General features: G+C 26.1%; 1 protein-coding gene across 2 annotated transcripts in view; it reads left to right on the top strand.

Moving 5' to 3' along the window:
* LOC129609527 (hemicentin-1) overlaps positions 1–26,721 on the top strand; it is a 226,023-nt gene that overhangs the window by 187,740 nt on the left and 11,562 nt on the right. For both annotated transcript variants that reach the window (XM_055521488.1, XM_055521487.1), the window contains exons 11-12: positions 939–1,147; positions 18,028–18,190. In XM_055521488.1, the coding sequence (XP_055377463.1) occupies positions 939–1,147; positions 18,028–18,190 (372 nt within the window). The remainder of the gene's footprint in view (positions 1–938; positions 1,148–18,027; positions 18,191–26,721) is intronic.

Raw genomic sequence — 26,721 nt, 5'->3', positions numbered from 1 at the left:
TTAACCAAGCGAACTACTTATTAGTTTCTGAAATTTTAGGCTCTTACATCCTATCATCTAGATGGAAAACAATATGACAAATTTAAAAAAAAAACAGGTTATAAATAACGGTAAATTTTAGCGCGACATTTTGTTTTTTAAAGGTTTTTAATCAACTCAGAATTCGACGCTGATCAAAAAAATAGACTTGAGTCTATATCTCAAACCATTATTTCTTAAAGTTATAAACGGTACGGTATACAAATTAAAGTGATCAATTTGAGAAATAACTTGAGAAAATTGTTAAGAAGGAATATCGAGTTGATCTTTCATTAGCACTTAAAAATTTGTAGTAAGCACAAAATCGCTCTTTTGCCTTGGCTAACAGAATAGGGAAAATTAGTTTTGCTGCTTAAAACTATTTATTTTATTTAAACGACCCATATTTCAACGTGAGTCTCTTATTATTCGCTAATTCATCGTTGAAAGTAAACTAGTTTAACCAAAGACCACTTAAGTTTCTTAAAAATTTTTTATAGAAATAAAATAAATTTTAGTTTGAAAACGTGGAAAAAATGTTACTATTCATACCTTATATTTGAGTTAAATCAAAGAATTCGAATTGTTTTTCTAAAAATATGAAACCATCAGGAAAAAATTAACACAAAAATAAACTCTTGGTAGGTTCAAAATATACTGTTTATAAAAATTCATTCTTTAAATTGCTGATTGGCTAAACATCATTTTATTAACCTTTATTTTTTTAAATAAAAAATTTTAGATTATTTTCATTTTCATGTTCTTTTCCTTTGTACATGTCATCATCCCTTATATCCTATTTATTAAAATACAATCGTTTCCTGTTTTCACATCATGTTATTTTTATAATAGAATTTTTCATTCTAGTGTTTTTTATTATTCTATTCAATTATCTTTGGTTTTCTCTTATTAATATGTAGATAAACCTATATGTCGGCCTGATCAAAAACGAGTTTATGGTGTTGCTAGAAATGAAGCAGCTGAAATATTATGTGAAGTTGATGCATATCCGCCACCAGAATCATTCAAATGGTCTTTTAATAATACCGCAGAAACATTTGATATGCCACAAAGTGGTTTTAGAGCTCATTCTGCACAAGGATCAACTCTTACTTATACACCTGTAAAGGTAAGTATTATTAAATTAGATTATCACATTTTGTTTGTATGTACAATACTTTTATATTTTAATATAAATTTTAAATGTACATGAAATGGTTGAACATTCTTATATCTTAGTGAAACAATACTCTGAATATTTTCCACAATATAAGAGATTCCACTGTTACAAATGAATAATAGTAATGAATAGTAGAAATACTTTTCATTTGTATTGCTTTTGAATTATATTTTATAATAATATCTATAATTATAAATATTGTTATACACATAATAGCTGGATGATTATTAAAAAATTACCTTGCCGTTTGTAATTATTCTGCGATGCATTCTGCGATAATTTGGTTACTTTCACATATCTTACTTAAAGATACAATTAAGTTGATTTGTATTATATTAAACAGCCTGAGTGTTTCTAAAGCAATTAGTTAAGATTCTTAGAATTTATATTTTCTTACTTCGTAATTAGCAAAATAAACCATAATGAAATTTATTAATATTTTATTAAAAAGGCATGGGGATAAAAGTATGACTTTAAATTATTTTATTGTTATTCTTCCAAGTTTACGTTTTAATATTTTAGCGGAAATAGTATTGTACCGTGGTTGAATTCATATAAATATTTCCATATTTTTCTAAAATCTCTTCTAATTTTCTCTTAAGGGGAAAACATAAAATGAAAAAAATATTACGTTACAAAAATTGTGGTCTACATTAGGTCTTAAACTGTTGCTTTCAAAAAAAAAAACTACTCATAATTTGCTATATAAAATCTCATAGATTCAACTTTTGTAGGTTCATCAGAACGTTGAAATTATATGAAAAATTATGAAGACGAAAAATACGCAAAAGAATTCCTAATTATAAAAGAAAAAAGGATAAAAATATTCATGTACAACAGCGTCCGCTTTCATTAAAAAAATTTTTATTATTTTTTATGCTGTGCAATTTCCTTAAGCTCTAAATAATATAAATTATGTTAGCTTTGATATTAAAACAAAAAAGAAAAATTATTAATTTAAGAGTCAATTTTTATGATGAAAGTTTTTAAAGTGCGATTCATTTAAATTAAAAAAAAAAAATATAGACAAACTTTTCATAATACAATGGAATTTCTTATGCATATATTTGCATAATATTAAAAGGACTTCAAAGGATAAAACTAATATTATGTACATTATTTAAAATGTCCATTTTTATGTTAAAATCTGTGTGCCATTTATTAAATTTTAAATGTATTATTAAAATGCAATAAAGATAAATTTCTCTCTTTGTTTTTGAATCTCAGATGATCTCAATTTCCTAAAGAAATTTCTAATAAAATTTTTAATATCCTATATTTTAATATAGATATTCATATGAAGTTTTATAAATATCATCTCTTATACAACATCTTGAAAGATTTCATGAAATAGATGAAATTGGTTCTGGAGTGGTCACGCATCCCTTTATGATAGTTGTTATATTTGAAAGAATACTAAAAATTTAGTTATTATAATTCACATATTCTGGTATTTTTCCAGAATATGTGTAGCTACAATTTTGTTAATTTCTGTTTAAATTCTTTAGTAATTATATTTCCTTTGCTTTGCAATGCTGAATAAAGCTAAATTATTTATTCAATAAAATTTTCAGCTGATATCGAACATAATATCCTTTATAATTGATTGCATTGTTGAAAACTACCTCATCACACATGCTATTACAATTATTAATCTAATGGTTAAAAATTTTATCCTCGAATACACAAATCCAAACATTTGAAGTAAAAAAATAAGATTCTCAACCAAAATCATATTTATTTTGTAATTTATAGAGAAAATCTATAAGTATTGAAGATGAGTCACAATATTTTCTATTTTATTCATTTGAATATCCTTTAAATTGTTATGCAAAATGAAATACCTATAGTGCCGAAAATTATTGTAAATAATTTTGAATAATGAATGAAAAATTGAATGGAAAAGAAAAACATTTTTATTTTCTATACTTATCTTTTGTGTATGTGATGAAAATTTCTATTGAAATAAAATGAAAATAATGTTCTGATGTATTGTCCTTCTTTATTCCATAATATTTAAAGAATTTTCAAAAGTTTTATTTATTTATTTTTAAATTTTTTTTATTGTGTTTGTTCTTTATTTAATTTTATTATTTACTGTTGGCTTTTAGATTTAAAGAAAAGAAAATTTTTACTCAAATTTTCTTCTTCATTTGTTTTTCCTTATCCTTTTTATACCCTGCACTTCGTGAAGGGTATATTAACTTTGGTATGGAGTTTGTAACTACTTGAAGGAGTCATCTGCGGTATGGACATATATATATATTCTTGCTCAGCGTAAAATTCTGCGTCGATTTAGACATGTCCGTCCGTCCGTCCGTCCGTCCGTCCGTCCGTCCGTCCGTCCGTCCGTCCGTCCGTCCGTCCGATCGCACGATAACTCAAAAACCAATAATGCAATCGACACCAAACTTTCACAAGTTTTTTCTTTTGTGCCAAGGACGAACCCTATTGTTATTGGACTAAGTCGGACAACGGGTTCGGGTAGCTGCCATACAACTCCAAGAGTTTATTTTAAATATTTCAAAAACTAATAAAGCTATAAATATAAAATTTTGTATACATGTGTCCAATTATATTCTACACATGCTCTAAAAATTATAATGGGATAGCTGCACCGGTTCGGGTGGCTGCCATACAACTCCAACAGCAAATTTTTTATATTCGGCAAAATAATAAAGTCAGATTCATGAAACTTGGCAGTCATGTGTCCAATTATGGGTCAGACATATTTCTGAAGTTGTGGTGGAATTGCTTAACAGGTTCGAGTAGATCCCATACAAGTCTAAAAGCTTATTCTTAATATTTGGAAAAATAATAAAGACAGATTCATGAAACTTGGCAGTTGTATGTCCGATTATAGATCAGATATATTTGTGAAGTTTTGATGGAATTGCTTGACAGGTTTAGGTACTTACCATACAACTCCAAAAGCTAATTTTAAATATTTTGAAAAATTATAAGGTCAGATTGATGAAACTTGGCAGTCGGATGTCCAATTTTAGGTCAGACATGTCCGTGAAGTTTCTATAGAATGATCTCACAGGTTCGAGTAACTGCTACTCAATAACGAAAGGTGCAGGGTATAATTCAATCGGTTTATACCGACTGAAACGTTTTTACTTGTTTTATTTATTGTATGTCCTTGCATTTTATAATATTAAAGAATATTTATTTAAATTTTTTATTTACGTTTGAAAAATTAAGTAAACAATTTTATTTAAAATAAATATGTGTGTATATGAAATTGATTTGACCAAATTTTTAAGGACATAATTTAATATAAATTATGAGAAAATTTACTGATTGGTTGTTGGAATGTTGTCATTAAAATGGGAATGTATAATTATTCTGCAAGTTTAAAATCACTAAGTAATTTCCAGAATACAGTGAAGTCCCTCTAACACGCAACCCAGTAAGAAGAAGTTATCCTTACTGTTTTGTTTTTTTGAAGAAAAAAACTAGCAACCTCTTTAATTCAGAATTATTTGAAGGATAAGAAAAAAAAAATTTTAAATTCAAAAATAGTTTTTTCTTTAATTTTTGTTTTTCTTTTCTATCGAAAAACTTTTTTACAAAAAATAGTTGACATATTTTTTTTCTTTTTTTTTAATTTCCCAATATTTTCCAAATAATAAGTGAGAGTGACCAACTTGAATAAATTTTCAAAAAATTCAGATACCTACTCAATGTAATTTATAAGTATTTTCACCTCTTCATTGTTATTACTTCAGGCAATTTTAGCTTAAGAAATTTTCTTTCAAAAAATGCTTTGTATTCCCAAAAAATTTGAAATAACCATTAAATACCATTGTGAATTTAACGCTTTATACTATTGACTTGTAGTTTTTATGACACAACCATTAAAGCACCTATACCTTCTATGTTTTTCATGGGAAGGCAGAGGAGAAACAAAAAAATACTGAAAATTACAGCTTAGTCTGATAAACGACCCAAAAGTCCGATATAAAAATGTAGAATTGTGTCGTCAAAATTATAAACAATAGTATTGCAGTATAACTTTAAAAATATCACCGTCAATGCCCGTTTTAAAAATTCTTGATAGCTTCGAATCTAAATTGCTTTTTATACCCGTAGGAACGTATGTTCGAAGGGTATACTAAATTTGCCTTATCGTTTGTAACACTAAGAAATAATGCTCTGAGATATAGACTCAAGTGTACATTCAATCAGCGTCGAATTCTGAGTTGATTTAGCTTTGTATGTACGTCCGTCCGTCCATTCCAGCGATAACTCAAAAACTAATTGAGCTATCGGGGTATTGGTTCGGGTAGCTGCCATACAACTTCAAAATTTATTTAGCTATATCTCAGAAACGAAGTCAGCTCTATTTTTTCTCATTATAATTAAATTTTGTTCTCTCATAGTTTTTAAATTTTATATTAGTATTACTTACATTTAATATTTAATTCACAATAATAATTATTCAAGATTTATTCACAATATATTATGTTTATTGAATTTATAAAGCAATTTTATTGTGCTGCGTTATATGTACGCGCAAGTATGACAATATTGCAATTACAAAACCAAACAAATAAGAAATCAAAATATGAATTATTCACTACCGTTACGTGCTTTAAAATATTATTGTATATTCTGATATTATTTCATTGTTAAGAGGGGAAGAAGCGATCGATATTGCATAAATATTTTATGCACAAGGTAATATTTAAAAGGTGTTTATTTTATTTCATATTGTATTTGAGTTGAGCGTGTACTTAAAACAATTAAAGTTTTTAGTACATTAGTTCACATTTTATGTCGCAATACGCAATTGCTTTTTAGTTGAAAGAATCAATAAGAATTTCATTTTTTTACACACGTCGTGTGTATTTATTCTTCTTTTGTCATTTTATAACCATCAAGCATTTTATGCATATTTCTGATTAATTTTTCAATGACAAAAAGTCTATTGTATAAATTTCATGGTAAATATTTTTGTTAAAAATTTAATAGACTTTAAAATTATTTAAAAATTCAATTTTCTATATAAAAGTGATAATTCAATGGAAATTTTCATTATTTTGTACAAAAGTACAAAAGCTTCTGCAATTATTTAATCTTCAGATTCAAATTATTATTTCAGTAGTAATCAATAAGCTCTGGTAACATTTTTATACCCCTACAAAGGTTCGCAGGGTGTACTAAATTTGCTTACCGTTTTTGATCAGCATTGAATGAATTCTGAGTCGATTTAACCATGTCTGTCCGCTTGTCTCACAAATGATTTATAATAGTAAAAACCAGAACCCTATTTAAATTGCGTGTGATCAAAACAGTGATTCAGGTAGCTGCCCTACAACTTCAACAACTATTTGACCAAAAATGATAACATGGCCAATTTTTTTTAATCAAATTTCATTGAGATAGTATGAGTGTATGTGGTAACTGCCATATATTTTATAACAGGATTATACATATAAAAAAAGAAGAGTTCGTGTGAAACATTGTAACGGTAATAAAAAAAAGCTTAAAGTCATCCATTCGTACTCTAAGTTCAATTAATATTCTAAAAGACAAGCATTGATTAGATGGTGACCCTTGATGAACAAATTTAAAAACTAAAAATTTAATAATTTATTTTAATAAAAAAAAATCTAAGCCAATTCCGCTATGTTTTGAGAACAGTTTCAGTATAACTAAGTAAAAACACTTTACCAACAAGAAATGTGATGTTTTTCTTAAAAACAGTCAATTATGAAGTAAATAACTAATATGTTTTTTATTTGAATTAATTCGGGCACTCGATGGTATAAATTTCATCTATTCAATTTTTCAATATTATTACATACACCGATTTAATTTTAAATTTTTCATTTTGCAAAATTGATCATTTTATGTGTAAAAAATAAGTGAATCCTCTAAATTATTGAATAACCATACAGAGAAATAAGAACAAGTGCCTATCTATCTAGTTAAGTTGATGGTAAATTAAAAGGCAACACAACTACTACTTTTTTTTTGTTTTGCTTTTTTTTCAATTTTTAAAAATAATTAATACCTATGGCAATCTTAAAACCTTTCATATTCCGAACTCTTATATTCTTGTATTTGCCCGGTTAAGGATCACTTTATGTTATATATTGTGCATATGCATGTTTATAACATACATTTTATCCCTATGTGTAGATGTAGATTGCATATATTATAATCTAATATTTCAACATATTGACTTTTGAATACTCATCGTAAGTATTCAATTATTTTCAAGTGTACTTAATTCTTCAAATATAAAATAACATTTTTCGTACATGCATATGCATCTACATAACATAATATGTATGTATGTATTTCGATTTCCACTTCATCTTATATTTCTACCTTAGTATGTACTACATAAATTTATAAGCAAAACAAAACAATAAGTACACAGTATCCGCACACATTGGATTGTATGTGATTTACAGTGTTCAAATCTTTAATAAAACTGCAGTAATAATATTAAAAAAAAAAACATAGCAATAATAAAAGCAACATCAGTAGCATCAATACCACCAGGTATACTAGTATTCTATATTTTATCTACTATTAACAATAGCTTTATACCAATAGAAAATCTAAACATTCCCTATATGTTACAATAACACTATTCCATATAAGTGCTTATATTATGTACCTACATTGAAATGTGTATATGTAGTTGTATATAGTATTAAAATAATAAAACTGCATTGCAATAGTAGCTATACAATATTTTTGTATAAAATATTTTGAAATGTAAAACTAACTACATGGATATTCGATATAAAATTATTGCAATACGGAAAGGCTTATAGAATTCTATAAATTTTGCAATATTCAAAGACGAATGTACATATACAATACAGGGTTCTTTTAATATTTTAAAAAGAAATTAGAATGCTTAAAAGAAATTTCAAAATGATAAAATCTTCTACTATGATTAAAAATAAATTCAATACAATGTAAATCATAAAAAATTAATTAAGATTTAAAAAGATATTAAATGAAACTGTAAAAATTATTTTTAATAATTTTCATATTATTATTGCAAAGAGGGGGTAAGATGCATCACGAGCAGCATAAAAAATCTTTTGGGCCCTCCAACTAGGTGTGGGACTTACAACACCTCATTCTTCTGATGAATTCGAGTAACTTGGAAGGTGCAGAAGAACGCAGCTCCACCGGAGTGAGCACGTAGATTCCCAATATTTCCTCTTTTCTGCAAGTGAGAGCTCCATATTCTCACAGAAGGTGTACCGAGAGCTCCTCATGAAACCCGCAAAATCTGCAAACACCTTCCTTTTCTAAGCAAAGTCTCCTCAGCTGGCTCTTAACCCTATAATGCCATCTTCAAGATACCCGTGAAAATTCTCACCGGACTCTTGCTCAATCCTATGATTTTCTAGAAGCTTCTTGTCTTATCGAACTTTATTTCCTTCCTTAATTTTCTATGAACCGTATAAGGTCCGATTCCGCGAAAGGACTCTAACCCAAAAAGTGGTGTGTTTGCCTCCTTTCTTGTGAACGCGTCGACCGCCTCGTTTCGTTCCACGCCCACATGTCCAGGCACCCCCCGGTTGCATTTACCCATAATAAAAAATTTTGATCCCGTCTATAATTTAATTATAGATCTTGATCACGTTCGTAGACCCTAATTTATTATAAATGGTATCAAAATTTATCCGCAGAAAGCTAAATGTGTGTATATGTGCATATTGTGCACAAGTTCGGAAAAACTTGTATGAGGACTATGATTGGGCTTGAATGAAGATTTACAAAACTAAGCAATTTTTCTAATGTTTTGTGGTGAAATTTTTAATAAAGTTGCTACTTGTCAAAAATTAAACTAATTCATTTTTTTTCATAAAACTGTAAAAATTTACCTATTTAAAGGTAAGTTAATTATTTGCAATAATATTACTTGTACTTGAAACATACTCTCATAAAGAACCTTGTATGATGTTGCATAGTATGTACCTTCGTGAGTTATATTAGAAAAACATAATGGAAAAAAATGAATTCTAATGTAAGTAATAGAAAATATTTCTGTTCTAGGTTGATAGATTTTTTCTATGAACATAAAACTAAAAGAGGAAAAAATTTTTATTTCACTTCTTTTTTCTCTTTTTTTTTTTATTTCAATGTAATTGGGTCAAAAAACTCCGTAACTACAACGTTTTTAAGAAAGCATAAAAAGAAAAACAAAAAAAAAATTTTATTCGATTTTTCATTTAACCAATCGAATTTTGGAATGAAAAATTTAATTCTAGATATTTTATTTTCATTTTTAAAGTGTATAAAATGAATAGCCGTCAGGTGTACATTGAAAATCACAGAAAAAAATAGGAAAAAAGAAATGAAAATCTCTTGAAAAATCCTTTTTTTTACTTGTTAATTTATTTTCAGATTATAAGGATTTACGCAATAGTTGCACACTTAGATATAAATTTTTAAGAATGTTATATTTAAAGTGGAATTAAATATTATTAATTTTTGAATGGATTTTCATATTTTTAATAAATTAAATTGAAATAATATTTTTAATGAAATTTGTAAAGAAATCTATTACATAATAGGTGAGAAGGGGTAATCAGCTGCTTATAATCTCTATAGAAAGCAAGCTTTAGAGAGAGTTTCATTTTTTGCTTTTAAACTTTTCCAAAAATTTAATAAATTCTTTGAAAGCATAACACTTGGAAATTACAGTCACGTTTTTAAAATATTGAATTGAAAATAACAAAGTATTGGTTGAAATTCCTTAAATCGTGTAAAATGAAATAGCCCTTATTTATGAATTATTTATGTGCCATAATATTATATTTGAGTTGAAGCCTAATATGCTACAAATTTGCTAAAATCAGTCGATACTTCGAAAAATTTCAATAAAATTTAGTATTTATGGTTTATACTAAATTTTAGTGTAATATTCTAAAACTTGCTAAAATTTTTATAATATTTTGAGAAAATTTATACTAAAACTTCTTAATTAAAATTGTATCAAAGAGACATTTTGATTAACAAAACAAAAAAAAAGAATATTTCTTTAGAGTGACGACGTCATGTTTTATCCAATCTTAATTTATTTAATTTTTGATAAAGTAATTTTCAATATTAATAATGTAAATGTCGTACCAAATCATAATAACATGATATTATATATACACCTTTATATTATTACCTTTTAATATTGAATATCTATTATATAATTTACTATTGAAAGTAAATATTCAGAGACCATTAAGGGTATATAAAGACAGTTCACAAGACCATTTATCTCAATGAAAATACAATTGTATTGTGTATTATCTTTTTATACTGCTCATCAAATATGTATATTACCCTTACATACATAAAATTATAGTAACTATATTGAGGTACATAATATTATGTACTTTGGGTGCCAAAAAAAAAAAAAAAAAAATACCTACAACTTTTATTATTCTGGAATTTTACATTATATTAAAATTTTTTTCTGTTTATCACAGCTGAGATAAAACTATTGTATGTAGAGAATAAAATAAAAACTGAATACATTGAAAAATAGAAAAATATTATAACAGAAAATAAAGAGGAAAATATGATTGATGTATCCTTGATGTACAGTAGATTTTTGAAAGTGATGATAAATTTGTTGTCCTTGTACAAAACAAAAAAAAAAAGAAAAAAAATTACTTAATATAAATTCAAATACATTTTAGTATAAATGAAGGTATATACGTGTGAGTACATCATTTTTGTATTAAGTATATTAAATATACGACATTTGTACCTATATGTATACAAAACCATGTGAAATATTTAAGGATTATTGTATGTGAAAGTAGAAAAAGGACATGGAACACGTATTTTATACTTCCAGGAAAAAAGAGTAATCATAATAATACAGAGTATTGCGATTTAATACAATTTAATAAATAGCAATTTCATGGCAAATAAAATGAAATTTTGATATCAAAATGATGTTCATGTTAACATTGAAAAAACCAAAGATTTTTGAATAATTCCAAGAATTATAATTTATAAAACATTTTACATTCAAAATATTATTATATCAGGGGCAAAGAAATACTTTAATTGCTTAACATTTCAGGGAAGGAAATTATCACTTTCCTTAACACAATCATAGTATACAAATTGTCATACATATTTTATTAATTTACAATTTATTTGTATACCATTATGTCAATTATATTACAATTATAATTCTAATAATTTGAATAATATTTACAACAAAATGAGAGGAAAATTAGCCACATTATTGATAACGTACACCAAATTAGTAATAACGTAGATAATCAGTAGATTAATTAATAGTATGACACCCTCTTTTCATACCAGGAGTCCTTGCATATTTAAGATTTTTCTATGAAAAATATTAAGCTTAGGTTACATTATTATAAACGAATCTGTTTACGAATTTTTAAATAGAACAATCTGTACAAAAATTTTTCAACTGTAATACGTATGTACCTACACACAAGGTGTGCATGTATAATATGTAAATGAAATAAATAGCTGACAAAGAATAAATGGCTTAAAAATGATTCTGAATAACTCCACATGAAAAATGATGTTCTACAATATATGTATATACAATAATATTTTAAAATGTGATACAAAAAGATGAAAAAAATTTAAAAAATTATTATTATGTTTATTTTTTACCATTATAAAGGTGTAGAAATATACACCTTACCTTCAATCTGAATGGATTTCCCAAAATGTTAATAGAGTATGTCGTTCTATGAGCATATTATACAATAAGTGAACATTATTGTTTATCATTGTAGGGCAATAGGTTCTCTTCTTTTGTGAAAACAGTTTTCTTTAAATAATTTTGCAGTTTATGTAATTTTAAGGATTGATAATTTAGTTAAAAAGCTAGTGATTAATTATTTCTTTTGTTTCTTACTAATTAAATAGCGTGCAATAAAATTCAAAATTCAACAAACTTTTATACGCCTATTATTGATCTGTTTGAGAAATTAATTTAGTATAAAAACTATCACAGTAATAAAATAACGTTTCAAATATTACATTTATTATATTTTTGTTAAATTTCCGTAGATTTTTCCAAAAAAAAACTAGTAATTCTTGTTTCGGTATTATTTAATTATAAAGATCTCATTAAATATCTCACGTATCTAAAATTGACAACTAATCATGTACCTTAATGAGTAAATATGGTAAACTACAATATTGAACTCTAATAAAATTATCGAATAATGAAATTATTTCTAAACAAAATTAAAATTATTAGCTACCTATTTAAGATTGACTTGTATTCCACTTCAGTCAATCCTAAAAGTATGCAATTTTTTCAAAATTTCGTAGATTAATATTATTCTTAGTACTATTATCCATTATTAAGTAATTTGGTTTATTAAGTAAATGAACATGGTGTTTGAATAAAAAGTAAAATTATATTCACATACTCGTACATTCCTTTTCTAATTAAAATTTATTAAAATTTTAGTGAGCTTTCACTCTGATTTCACTGAAAGACTTTTTTTTGTGTATTAGTTTGCCAAAACGAAACATATTTCAAAAGCAGATCCAATTTTAAATAAAATAATCGCGTAAGAATTACGTTTGAAACACAATTCATTAAATAATTTCCTCAACATTTTTTACAATTCTTTTTGCTCAAAAATTTTTGTAATTTTCTGATCCAAACATCAAGGGATTTACCTACCTTTACGACACAAAATCATTTTAATTTTTATTTTATTTTTCAGTGTTACTGTAATTTACTTAAAATAGACCTCTCCTATTTGTAATTGCTGCAATTCAAAATTTATTGCCATTTTCAATACATTTTTTTCTGGCATTTGATATTTTTATGAACACATAACCTTTTCACATTCATGACGTGTCATCTAAGACTTTTTAAGATTTTAAATGCGGAATTTAAATTACCACCAAAAAACTGAGAATTCATTCTATTCATTTAGAAATTCAATTCGATTCGTTTCGATATCCAAATCTTAAAATCTTAGGCAAATTAACAAAGCAAAATTAATACAATTACACACTTTTTTTCAACCTAATTCTACTTAAAATACGAATTCCTAATATTCAACCATCAAAAAACCTACATATATTTTTGAATACTACAGAAGGAAAGAAAAAATTCAATCAAATCCTAAAAATGAACATAAAAATTCCCAATCGAATTAAAATTTACACTTTAATTAACAAAAAAAAAAAAACGCACAGCAAAACGAACACGAAAATATTCTCAATCATTGCACAAATCGCAAATACTGGCGATTTCTCATATGATATTTTCATAATGTGCATATTATAGGAACATTTTTTACAGTTTTGTTGTTCTTATCCTTTTTTATAGTTTTTCATCACTTTGAATTTGATTTTTATTTTTTCAATAATAGAATTTGTTCTTTTAGCCTCGACTATACCTACATATATGCTTTTTTCCATCATGGCTACATCAATTTAAATCCTTATTTACCAAAAATCTCACAAAATAGATAATACGCGTTAACAAACAAAAAAGTGGTTGCATCCCAAATGAAAAGAAATGAATGATCGTAAGCCACTTATCAATAAAACTGAATTTTACTTTCAATAGCATACCATTCATTCTGTTTTCGAATGCACGGCCATTCTTTCTATTCGTATAAGAATTTTAGAAAAAGCATACAAAAATATATTGTTATAGAGAATAAAAGGATTGTTAAAACGCGATTCAATGCACTGCTTTTTTTGATTGAGGTTAACAATATTTTTCTTTAAGTATAGAATAAAGCTAATAATTTATTATAGATTTGAATGGCCGTACAAAAAATAGACGATAATAATTTTCACAAGGTCAAAAATAGTAGTGTAACAGAAAATAGTGTGCATTAAGCTTATATATTTAACGAATTACGAATAGCACCTTAACAACATTTCCGCGTATATTTTGAAATTATTTTAGAATATAGTTTTCAGTACATATTATTAGTAGATTAATAGGATTTGAGAGAAGTATTCTGGGAAATATTAATGAAAGTTGTTATAAATGGTCATGCCGAGAAATTTTTATGTGATTTAATATTTAATTAATAATCAAAATGTTTTTTAACAAAATTTTTTATAATGATTTTTTTTTCTATTCTCAGTATAGTGTTCTCAATAAGGGTTCTGTTTAGAAATTCAACAGAATTTTTAATTTATTATGCCTATATTTCCTAGAAACCTCTTCTAAGTGTTCGTATTTATAAACAAAAAATTTATTGTTTACATTATAGAAACTGTACCTACTGTTATAATTTCCAGTTTAGTTTTCTATTCGTATATATTTGCATTTCCAGTTTCAACCATTATTCTTATTGTTCATGGTTTGTACAGAGCCTAATTTAAAAATTATACAGTAAAAGAGAAAAAGACTGTGTGTATGGTTTTTCAATATTTGAATCTTACAATTTAAAATTATTTTTAAAGTATATTTTTATTTACTGACTAAGGAATCGGTACACAATATTCTTTGTGCATTTTTTTCTTGCAGAACAAACCTGCATTGTCAAAGATAAGAAACCGTGTCGAGATGTTTGTGTTTAAATGAGTTTAAATTCTTAGTTATAGACAAGTAAATGAACTTTAGTTTTAGAATGTAAAAACTTTCAAATAATTTATTTCAAATTTTGAAAAATTTCATTAAATTTTCCTTATTTCTTATATTTTTCTTGCTTTCACAAAAGGATTATTAATTTATGAAGATTCTTTAATAAATTTTTTGAAAAACTTTTTGTTTTTTTTAGATTTTCTGTAAAAGTTAAGATAAACTTTATTTTTCATTAGATTTCTTAAAGTTTTAAATAACATGTCACATTTTTCCACATAAATTTTAAATTTAATTTTATTTTTGTATTATCCTTAACTCCTGTAAAAAAAATAGTCGAAACAATCAATATTAGAAGTCAAAATGTAGAAAGTGGAAAATTCATTTTTCTTATTTTAATTTTTGGGTTCTTTTCTTAAGTCTCATTTCCGTTTTGGTTTTCTATTCGTTATATGATTTTCGGTTTCATTCCGTCTCTCCCCATTTCCCAAATCCATACCCCCCCTCCCCCTCTATCATTCCACGAGTATTATCCAAACTTTTATTAGACGCTACTCTCTAAAATAATACTTTTAGTCAAAAAATTTACGTGATAAATACACTATGTATAATATATTTTTCCACAACATGTTAAAAAATATTAGTATGTGTGTGCGTGCATATTGTGTATAATAATATTGTAGAGAAAAACCTAAAAAACCCATTCATATAATTAACGATTTTCAATTAAGAAATGCCTTCATATGTTATTTTCCTTTTTAGTTTTTATTTAATTTTGATAATAAATTTGTTAAGGAATTGAAAGGACTCTAAATGAACTGAGGTTAGGTAAAAAATAAAAAAGGAAGGAAAAGGAATGAAGAGAAACCTCTTAGTTAAAGTTACAGTTGAACTAAATGAGAGAAAAAGGAGAAAAAGTATATTATTATTGTTATAGAAATTTTTATAAATTAAAAATCCTTGTAATCATCCTTTTACTTTAGTCTCTCTTTTCATTATGTTTTCTAAAACCGCACACATAATACAAGTTTAGTTTATTTTTAGCTCTTAAGCAAAAAATGAAAGAATTGAAAGATTAAAAATTTAAGGAAAATTTAAACGAGTTCCACCGAATATCATTTTTTCATTTTTCTATGGAATTTTTAGAAAAATGTTAACAAAATCTAGTATAAGGAAAATGGTTTATGGTCGAAAGAGTCTTCTTTGAAATTTTTAAATCTAATTTTAGCTTTTTCAAGTAAATACAATGCACGAATGAGAATTAGAAATCAACAGCAATTTTTCGGTAATGTAAGCAGTATTTTCATCAAATCAAACCAAATGGACAATTACTTTTGAAATTGCCAAAAAATGTAGGTATGTGTAAATAAAATATATATAATCTAAATAATATCAAGAATCCTATCAATAGCACTTATACTGAATCCCAAGTAATAAGCTTATATGGACAAGTAAATGGGCTCATACTCGTACAACATAATAAGTCTAAAAAAATAAATAAAGCCAAAAACTTCTCATATGAGTATGTGTGGGAAACTTGTTTCAGGAAAATCGGTACCAAACTTTCACAAGTTGTTTCTTTTGTGCAAAAGACGGCTACTATTGCAATTGGGCCAATTCTGGTAACGGATTTGGGTGGCTGCCATACACCTCAAAGAGGTTTTTTTAAATATTTCAAAAACAACTTTATTAGATTCATGAAATTTGGCACTTGTGTGTCCAATTAGAGGTCAGACATTTCCGTGAAGCTTCTATAGAGTGGTTTGACAGATTCGAGTAACTGGTAAACAACAACAAAAAATAATTCTATACATTTCAAAAAAAAATTTTAAGCCTCAGATTGTCTAGGTGCAGGGTATAATTCGATCGGTTTATACCGACTGAAACGTTTTTATATGTTCTTACTTTGGATTGCTCTATAAAATATTAGGAGTTTCTTTCGTTATCACATTGTAAACATGGAAAGGAAATCCTATCGAAATTTACTGATTAACTGACAAACTAATGTGGTAGTGAATTGACTAACCAAATTCATAAATTAAATGAATAAAACTCTACTTTTTTATTAAAACAGTTTATACCATTCAAACATTTACCACTAGGTCTTAAAATAAAACATTTTCTCATTTTTGTATTTACAAAAAAATTAGAAATTTTCTAAATTTTGAATGTTTGTCTTACTGAAAGTAGTTGTATAAGAAAATAATCTGACATTAATTTAAAAGTCCTTTATAACCCCTTCTAAAAATTAGTTACTATTTTCTATCTTTGTTGAAACGGAAACTATATGCAATTAAACTTAGGCATGTGAATGTTCCGCGAAATTTGTTTAAAATACCCAAATATCTCAGAACCGTTGGGAATTTGCAAGTACTCAGGAACAAAGTTTTACCAATCTTCGTCCTCTAACCAGTGTTATACATTGTTCTATAAATTTTCTAAATCTCCCCATATAAGTTTAATATTTTATTTCATACACACATAGGTGCACAAAAAATTTTTGGCTCGCTTAATTTTTGAAGTTATTTTTCGTTTAAATATTCGGTGCAACTTCGATGAAAATTTGGGCCGATATGTTTTTTACAGAAGAAGATGTATTCATTTTAGAATAGAAAGAAAATGGGGTAATTTTCTATAATATCAATTCATGTCTTAAGCATAAACTTAAAAAGAATAATCTTTCCCGTTTTGTTACAAAATTATATAGAAAAATATCAAAACGTGTACTATAGTTTTATTCTTACAAATTTCTAGTGCCACAATCAAAAATCTTCAAATTATTTATTATCAACTCGCAGGATTTTATTTAAATATTTCCAAAAAAATATTTCAAATGAATTATAGAACTCTAATATATCTGATTAAATCTCTTCAAACTTTATTCAGTTTTTGAAGAGTTTTTATAAAATAATTTTAAAAATAAAAACTAAAATATAATATGTATGTATGTATGTACCTAAACCTAATATCCTTGTAAATTATTTTAACCAAACTTCAATAAATTCACAAAATATCTAGTATTTCATTTGTTATTTTAAAACTATTATTTGAAAATAAACTTTAATTTTATAAAACCATTTCGTTGTACATTTTGTATATGGAAGAGTATGTATTTACATACGTATCGTGCACATAACATAATGTGCTATATGTATGTGTTTATAATATTGTGTGTTTGTGAATATATTTTGTTATGCATTACATAAAAAAAATTTCTGCTCTAATTTTCATTTCTAATTCTTTTTGGTTTTTTTTTCTCGTATTTTACTTATTACAGGAAATGGATTTTGGCACGATAATGTGTTGGGCGGATAATGTCGTCGGTCAGCAAAAAGAACCTTGCGTATTTCATTTGATTGCAGCCGGAAAACCAGACCAACCATTAAATTGTACTGTTGCTAACCAAACATCGGATTCATTAGAAGTTTATTGTAATGAAGGTACATAATATTATTATAAATATCGTTAGATATTTTCTAAGTATATTTATGTATGTATGTATACAGTTATTATAAAGCATATTATGTAGGTATATTGTACATTTTGTGTATTTTTAAATCCTTCTTCAAACAATGCTGATTCAGTTTATATTCGGTCCTTTTAAGTGCAATAATTTTTATTATTATTGGTGGTATAGTCAATGACAGGGTGAATAAAAAGTTTTGAAATATGATTATATTTTCCTACAGTAATTCTACATTGTATGTACCTAATATGAACACTTGTATATTCAAAGATCAAAATAAGGGATTAAGATAAAAATACACAAATCTTTCAAATTTGCCATCATTATTTTAAGTGATTAATAATATTAATGATGTGAAACATTCAATGTATATGGATTTCAGCAAGCTTGGGTTCATTCATTAGAAATTATTATTTACAAGAAATAGTTTGCAATAACATTTGCGTATGTCGAATATTTTTTAAAGTTTAAAATAAATTCGATTCAAGAAACAGAATCAAAAATGCTTAAGAGAAGTTCATGTCAGAGGCCGTGAGTTTGAATAAAATATGTGTGACTACATTTTTGATTTATAACTCTTAAACTGTAAATCTGCAATTATTCTTATTCAATACAAAAAAAAATTTCTGTTGCATTTGAACAGTCATATTGTATGGTTGTATGTTACTGTGTATTCTGTGTAGTGTATATTTGCTGTAATATAGTGTATATTAATATTAAACTTACTGAAATTTCCTCCTTTGATTCTTTTAAAATTTTTGTATTCTTAAATTAGTTACTCGTAATTTAGCGGAAAATTTTTTGATATACTCGTATTAGATTATAAAGCAAGGCACATTGTACTAGAATTTACATAATATTATATTATTCAAATTAATTTTGTATAGTACCATCTAAACTGCACCATTCTACCAAATTTATATTAGCGTAATGCAATTGTAATTAATAAAAAATAGTTTTTAGAATAAGTTTCGAATGAAAATTGAAGACAACCATTTACAAAATAAATCATTTTGTAAAAATATTTAAGTGTAACTTTTCCAAATTTATAGACTCTATTTGTCGGTAAATTAATTATTACTATACTATTGTCCCTAGTATAATTCGAATAAAATAATATTGAAAATTATTTCATCAATAAAATGATGTAAAATGACATTATTTTTTCTACTTTTCAATTTAAATAAATAAATCAAAACATATACAAACATTTTTATCGGGACCACTTATACTTTGTGTTTTGTATATTTTATAACTATAATTGATTTAGATTATTTTATCGTTTTATGGAAAATACTTACGAATTACCGTATTACATAGCAATCAGTTTTCAATTTAAACTACAAATTAATTGAAAATTTTTTAAATAGAAATAAACTAGTGAACTAATAAGTGAACTAATTAATGAACTCAAATTTTAAACTTTAAATTTTTTGCTTTGCATTCTGTCGTAGATTCTTTGCATATTCTATCAGCTACTTAAAGTAATTTCTGCACAATTATGAAAATAAAAGTCGTCCATATTGTTATATTAGGCGACATTTTTGCGCATTTCTATAACATACCCTAAACAATGATGATGTCCCATGGATAATGGGAAATACTGGGGAGTTACATGCTCACTCCGGCAGAACTGCTTTTTGTCGGGTATTCAAAGTTACTCTATCTTATCAGGAGAGTAGGTCTCGAAAGGGTGTTGTAGGGTTTTTTACACACCCATTTAAGGAGCGCAATAACTCCTTTTAAGCTGGTTGCGGTACACTGTTACCCCTACTTTGAAATCTACAATCTACAATGATGATGTTCCTGAACGAAATATGAAAGTTGCGTTTTCTTCAAATATTTCTAATGGAAGTTTTCTTAATTAATATTCCGGGTATTATCATCTTCGTAAACGAGTATAATATTGCAGAGTTTCGGATAAGATGTCAGTAAATGTCGAAGACAAAATATTATAGGCCTATTATAAATACTTTTAAGAAAATTAATTTAATTTAATGTTTTTTTTTAATAATTTTAATAATGTTTGAATATAACCAAGTTTGAATATATGGAAAAAATTGTGAATTGATGTGTTTGACTTATTAGGAACAATTTTTAATTTTTAATTTTAACGATATGTTCCTTTATTTATCTAAACTAAATATTTTTATGGTAAAAATCCAAACTTTGCCTACCGGAGAACGCTAACTGAAAATTTCCTAATTTCCCACTAAAATAATTTTATATTTTATTTTTGTAAACTCAAAGCTTTTAATTTTGATTTTAGTTATCTAGTTTTTTTAAAAAAAATAGTGTCTCAGTTATCGTGCTACTTTGTAACCCTTTAATTTCCTTCAAATTTGTTATACAAATAGAAAATCCGATGCAAGTACAAATAAAATATAATAATGTTCAGTAACGCACATTTATCTAAAGGAATAGAATAAAATCTAAATTACATAATTATACAGTTTTACATTTTAAATCCTTGCAATCCGAGCCAGTTTTCTCTCTTTCATGTCCTTTTCATTTTACGTTCCTCTTTGCTTTATATATCTTTATGAACCAATTGTTATACTGATGATTTTATTTGCTATAAAAACCACAAAAGGAATATTTTCTTGTTTTTCGGTTTTTATCGGACCGCATTGAAAATGTTTTTGTTTTTAATATAAAAGCAATTTTAGTCCTTTATTCGACATGAGGTGCAGATAAAATAATGATTGGATTGAAGTAAAATTACAAATAAGGATATTTTAAGAATATTGTTGTATAAAAAATATTTTTAATGCAATAATTGAAAGAATGGATTTTCATTTTAGATGCAATCAATATCATTTTTTAGCAGGACATTTTTAACTTCAAAAAAAAAATGTCTAAATAAATTTTAATTTTCCGCTTTCTTACTTTTATTGATTCCTTATAGATTAAATGTAATCGATTCCTTTTGTGTTTGAAGGAATAGAACATATGTATGATACATTTCAGTACCTAATAATATTCTTTATATATCAGGTGAATAAAAATTATCCTTCACAATGTAATTTTAGAAATTGTGTGCTGCAAATAAATTTTTCAACACTGACGTTTAGAAACTGGGCACAGAATTTTTGTAAAGGAACGATTTCATAGCTTCTGAGCTTTTTCCTAACAGACAAAGTATTTTTTCCTTTTTTACTGGCCAGGCTCATTAAAAGACGATCCAGTTAAATACACTTAAACAATATGAAAGAAAATTTATAAAAATTGGTAAAAATAATTGTTTCTGATTTGTTCTTACATCATCCATCTCCTCTACATTTATATGAAAAAATTGACATTATGTATTTATATACTTAGAGAAATATCTACATTAATTTTGATAACTAAAGAAATGCTAGTTTACATTTTTAATTCTCATTTTAGTACCAATGAAATTCATTTTTCCAAGTAAAATTTGACCGAAAATAGCTCAAATTCAAAATTTCAATTCTATTACTTCTATAATAGTAAATTTTATGGAGAATTTATTGTAGATACGTTATTAACCCATAAATAATCTAAAAGCTTCTATTATGACCTTCATATCAGTGCTATTATTACTTTATTTCCTCTCATAGCTTTGAACTATACAATATTAGGCAGATTATTTAACAAAATCGAAATAATCAGGTAAAATCTTGTGATTATTAACCAATTAAAAGTAAAACATAAGTACTCATAATTTAGATTTGAAAACAAAGTTTCTTTTAATTTTAATATTCGAAAAATAATTTTTATCTTTTAAATAAAAATTGTGAAATAAATAAAAGCAGCACACTAACGTTAATTTTACATTTCTATTGAGAATAGTTTCAAAAATATTACAAAAGCACTGCACAAAAAAAATTGTTAGAAACCTTACAAAATTAAATTCAACTGCTTATTCAATCAAACAATATCTTTAACTTTTCTATGAAATTTAACAATTTTCTATTTAGAATAAAATGCAAATCTCTTAAATAGTCATTTTCATATTTTTTTAGCCTATCCTTGGAAAAAAATATTTTCATTTAAGGTTTATTTTACAAAACTTTAAAAATTAAATTTGTGTCCTTCAATCAAGAATGTATAATAGACAAAATGGAATGGAGGAAAAAAAAAATATCAAAAATTGTTCAAACAAATTAAAAAACAAAAAAAAAAGTTTTTTTAAATAAGAAAAATGGCTTTATTTTTTCAACTTTTAGTTAAAAAAAAAATATTTTGCCTATACAAGGTTTTGTTTTCTCCCATGTTTTTAATTTTAGTGTAGCTACATAGATTTACATATAGATATTATTATATTTCCATCTCATTTTAACACCTGTTTTTGAATTTGTATTAAAAAATAACATTGTTACAACAAAATTTAAAAAATGAAACTTAAAAAACCTTGGGAAATAAAAATAAACAATTTTTGTTTTTTGTTGTTTTCTTAAACAAAACAAAACATTTTTGTCCGTCCTGCTTTATTACCATTTCTCAACTAACATTCTAAAATAACACAAACATTTTTAAAATTATAAATATATCCATGAACCTTGGATACATCGATATAAAATATTACAATTTAATGAATTTTTAGTTGGTGTAATCTTAGCAAAGTAAGGTAAATTCTTAATTAATCATAACATTTCCGGTTACAATCATAGTTTTCGGAAACTTATAAAACCATGTAAATTGTTATTGCAATGTAACTAAATTTTCTTTTCCTGTTCATATGGATGTAAAAGGAAAAAATAAAAACAATTAAATTAGAAAATTTTATTTGAAAATAATAATTATGACAGTCTCATTCCGTGACTTATTGTACCTTTAACTCAAAACTTTTAGAACAAAATTGAATTCGCATATTCCAAATCTCGTATATAGTAAGTAAACAAGGTATAGTTTTTCTACTTTTTTGTATTATTTCAACGTGGCTATACAATAAAAATTTTATATGAGCGCAAACACAGTGTTGTGTTGCTGAAAATACTGCTGTTAAAAACCATCTACAACATTATTAAAAAAATCTGATGTGGTCAGCACATAACCGACCGCAATTTGTATTGTCTAGTTAAGTGAAAGTGCTACAGAATATTATAAAAATGTCTGTTAAATACTTCTTTCCAATTTTTAGGACATTAGTAAGTTTAGAGTTAACATATCTAGAAAATTGTAAATTTGGCTCTTAGTAGAATTTCGCTTTGTGCTACCCGAATTGCCTGATATGCTCGTCAGTTAGTTTCGGTAACAACTAGAACTCAAATATCAAATTTCAAGAAATTCCATAAATTCGTTCCGTAGATATGGTGAAAATTGTAAAATCGGCCCGCAGATCAGTTTTCGAGACCTGATCTTTTCAAGAAATTTATATGTTCATTGTTTTAATACGAGGAATTCAAATATTAAATTTCAATGAAATCGGTCAATTATTTCTCTTTATATAGTAGTAGTAAACGTCCAAAAGTTAGGAGGTTTCGCGGTCGGTCTAGTGAAGCATATATATAGAATACGAGTATCAAGTAAATTGGTTGAATATTTTCTTCAAAATGCTCAAAAATGTAAAACAGGCCTACTAAAAAGTGCAGTTCCCGAGGCCTGATATATACCAAAACTTGATCAATCCGTGTCATGGTCGAAATAAACTTACATATAAAATTTCATCAAAATCAGTTCAGCCAAACTTGAGATACACGCGTACACACACAGACCGACAGATAGACAGACCGACAGACCGACAGGTTACTAAAAATAGTTTACTTACACTTCCCCACCATGGAGAAGTGCTTTCCCACCGAAAACTCGATATGCAAAATTTGTTGCCATCACATAACCTACCTATTGTATACACAATACGGTCGGTAATTAGTTTCATTCATACAAAATAATTTTTCAAAAATTGCATACTTTTAGGATGTGCGAAAAGCAAAAATTAATGAAACGCAAACATAATGCTCTAATTTAAGAGTTAATTGCGTGAGTTAAGAAAAATAATTATATTTTTTAATGGAATGGCATTTAACGTAAGCATACTGTATTCATAGAAATTTTGTAAAGCTTACAGTTTCGGAAAAATAATATGGTGAAAAAAATTCAAATTTTAAAATTCAAATTTCTTCTAATAAAATGAACTATTTGTTAATAAAATTTCAGAACCCCACAACATGTGGTAGAGACGAAAAACGATATAAAAATTTTAGATAAAGGTAGGTTTTAGCGGCAATTTTGTTTTTCTTAAAGTTCGAAATAATAAAATGAGCCAGCCACAACTTCCTTGTGGAGGAGGAAAGCTAGGTAAATATTTTCTTCTTTTAATCTTCAAGGGTGTAGAAGTTTTGTAAACAAATCCATGGACGAATGGAAATATTGAATGAAACTAATAAGCACTTTTTCTCAAAATTCTTGAATAAGTGCTAAAAATAAATTAAATTTTCAAAGTTAATCAAATTTTTGCTATTTATTTAATTTGAATTTAATTACAAAATAATTTTCGCGTTTACATGCGTCCGGCTTGATTTTGATGGTAGTTCTAAAATTTAAAGAAAAAATAGGACTTCCATAATATCCCGATTATAGTCAGCCCGCTCCATACCATGTACACTTAATCACGTTACATAATAATGTATAACCCATATGTGTATCCTAGACCGCAGACTAATTTTTACATACGTTATTATTTTGATTTCATAAATTTATAACTTTCACAAAATACCAAAATAACTTAATTAGTTCCTGTCTATCTTGTAAACTGGGAGAAGGCGCATATCAAAAAACTATTGAAAAGTTGTACAGGTTAATTATTTTTTTTTCTTTTATTTTTCGTAATTTAACTTTTACAGGTGGAAAAGTTTTGAGGAAAAATTTTATTTTTTTTTTCACTCTTATTAATTTGGAAAAAAGAGCCAGAAAGTTTGTTTTTTCCCGTATTTTTGTACTTTTTTATTCTCAAATAGTTTTGTTTTTTATTTTTTTTTTAATTTTACTGTGAACAATTGTTGTTTTTGCATTGCGGAACTTTCCCATCACACAAAAAAAAATTACTTAATTTTTTATTTTTTCGTCGTGCATACATTTAGGCTAAAAAGTTTCATTTTACATCGAATATTCTCTTTTTTTCCTTTTGTTTTCTGTTTGTTTTTGTTTTTGAATATTTCTGAACTTTTTTTGCTCTTTAATTTGTTTTTGTGAAGAGAAAATTTTTTCCTGCTTGAAGAAAATAAATTGAATTTTTTTGGTAGAAATATGAAAAGTTAAAAAAAAAAACAAAACTAAAGTATAAAAATCCGAACCACTTAAAAATGAAGTCAAGAGGGAAAAAATGATGAGAAGAGAAAGCACGAATTAATAAAAAAAAAATGATCGCAGTTAAAAAAAAAGTTTGAAGCGAAATTGTTGAAAGTTTTCTTTTTTTTAGTAACAGACAAAAAAACAAAAAGTTTATCTTCTCCGTTAAGTCAGCCCTAGCCAATCTATATTCCACGAGTGGAAAATTGTAACAATTGTAAATATGTATGTAACTATTAAATATGTAAGTGTGACTATATAGTAACTATGTTGCGTTTTAACAAGAAACATTTATTCAAAGATTCTAAACATAAACTTAGAAGTTTTTAGAATAACAGAAGTTTAAGTGCCAACATGCAGGTCTGAATGCATTATAAAATTTATTCTTAAATATTTGAAACCATTTTGTATTAGAAAAATTAGAAAGGTGAAAAATTCGTAGTTTTCAGAAGCTTTAATTAAATATGATTTAAGTAAATAAGTAAACTTCAATGAAAGTTGTTTAAATTTTGTTTACAATTTTCGTACACCTCTTATTTTATATAACGTTTCTATAAATAAATCATTCCAGCGCAAAGTGCATGATTCGCTTTTAAAACAAAAGGTTAGCCATCACTGCAAATATAAAGGAAGAAAATCGAATATTTTTTCTTAATTGTAATCGGTCAAAAAAAAAAAAATATTGTTATAAAAATTTAAATTTTACACCCACCGCCCAATTTTACAGCGTTCCACTTATTTTAGGTCACTTGCAAGTTGTATATTTGTTATATTGCAATTTTTTATATTTCTATTTGTAATAATTTTCAGGACATTTTCAGAATATTAAGAAAAAAAATTTTAGTTTGCTTTCTTTTTTGTTTTTATTCTAAAAACATTTTTGCCCCATATTTTCCCGTTTTTATACGCGTACGAACGTATGTTCGAAGGGTATACTAAATTTGCCTTACCGTTTCTAACACTAAGAAATAATGCTCTGAGATATAGACTCAAGTGTATGTTTTTGACCAGCGTCAAATGTTGAGTTGATTTAGCTTTGTCTGTCCATCCGTCCGTCCGTCCATCCCAGCGATAACTCAAAAACTAATTGAGCTAAGTTCACCAAATTTTCACGAATGATTTATTGTAGAAAGTGCCAGAACCCAATTTAAATTGGACATGACCAGGGTACCGGTTCGAGTAACTGCCCTACAACTTATAATTTTATTTGGCTATATCGCAGAAACTATAAAAGATACGGCATTGAAATTTCAC

Source organism: Condylostylus longicornis, unplaced genomic scaffold (genome assembly GCF_029603195.1).
Source record: "Condylostylus longicornis isolate FDR11 unplaced genomic scaffold, ASM2960319v2 ptg000040l, whole genome shotgun sequence".
NCBI lineage: Eukaryota > Metazoa > Arthropoda > Insecta > Diptera > Dolichopodidae > Condylostylus > Condylostylus longicornis.
This window is presented reverse-complemented; position numbering and strand designations above follow the sequence as displayed.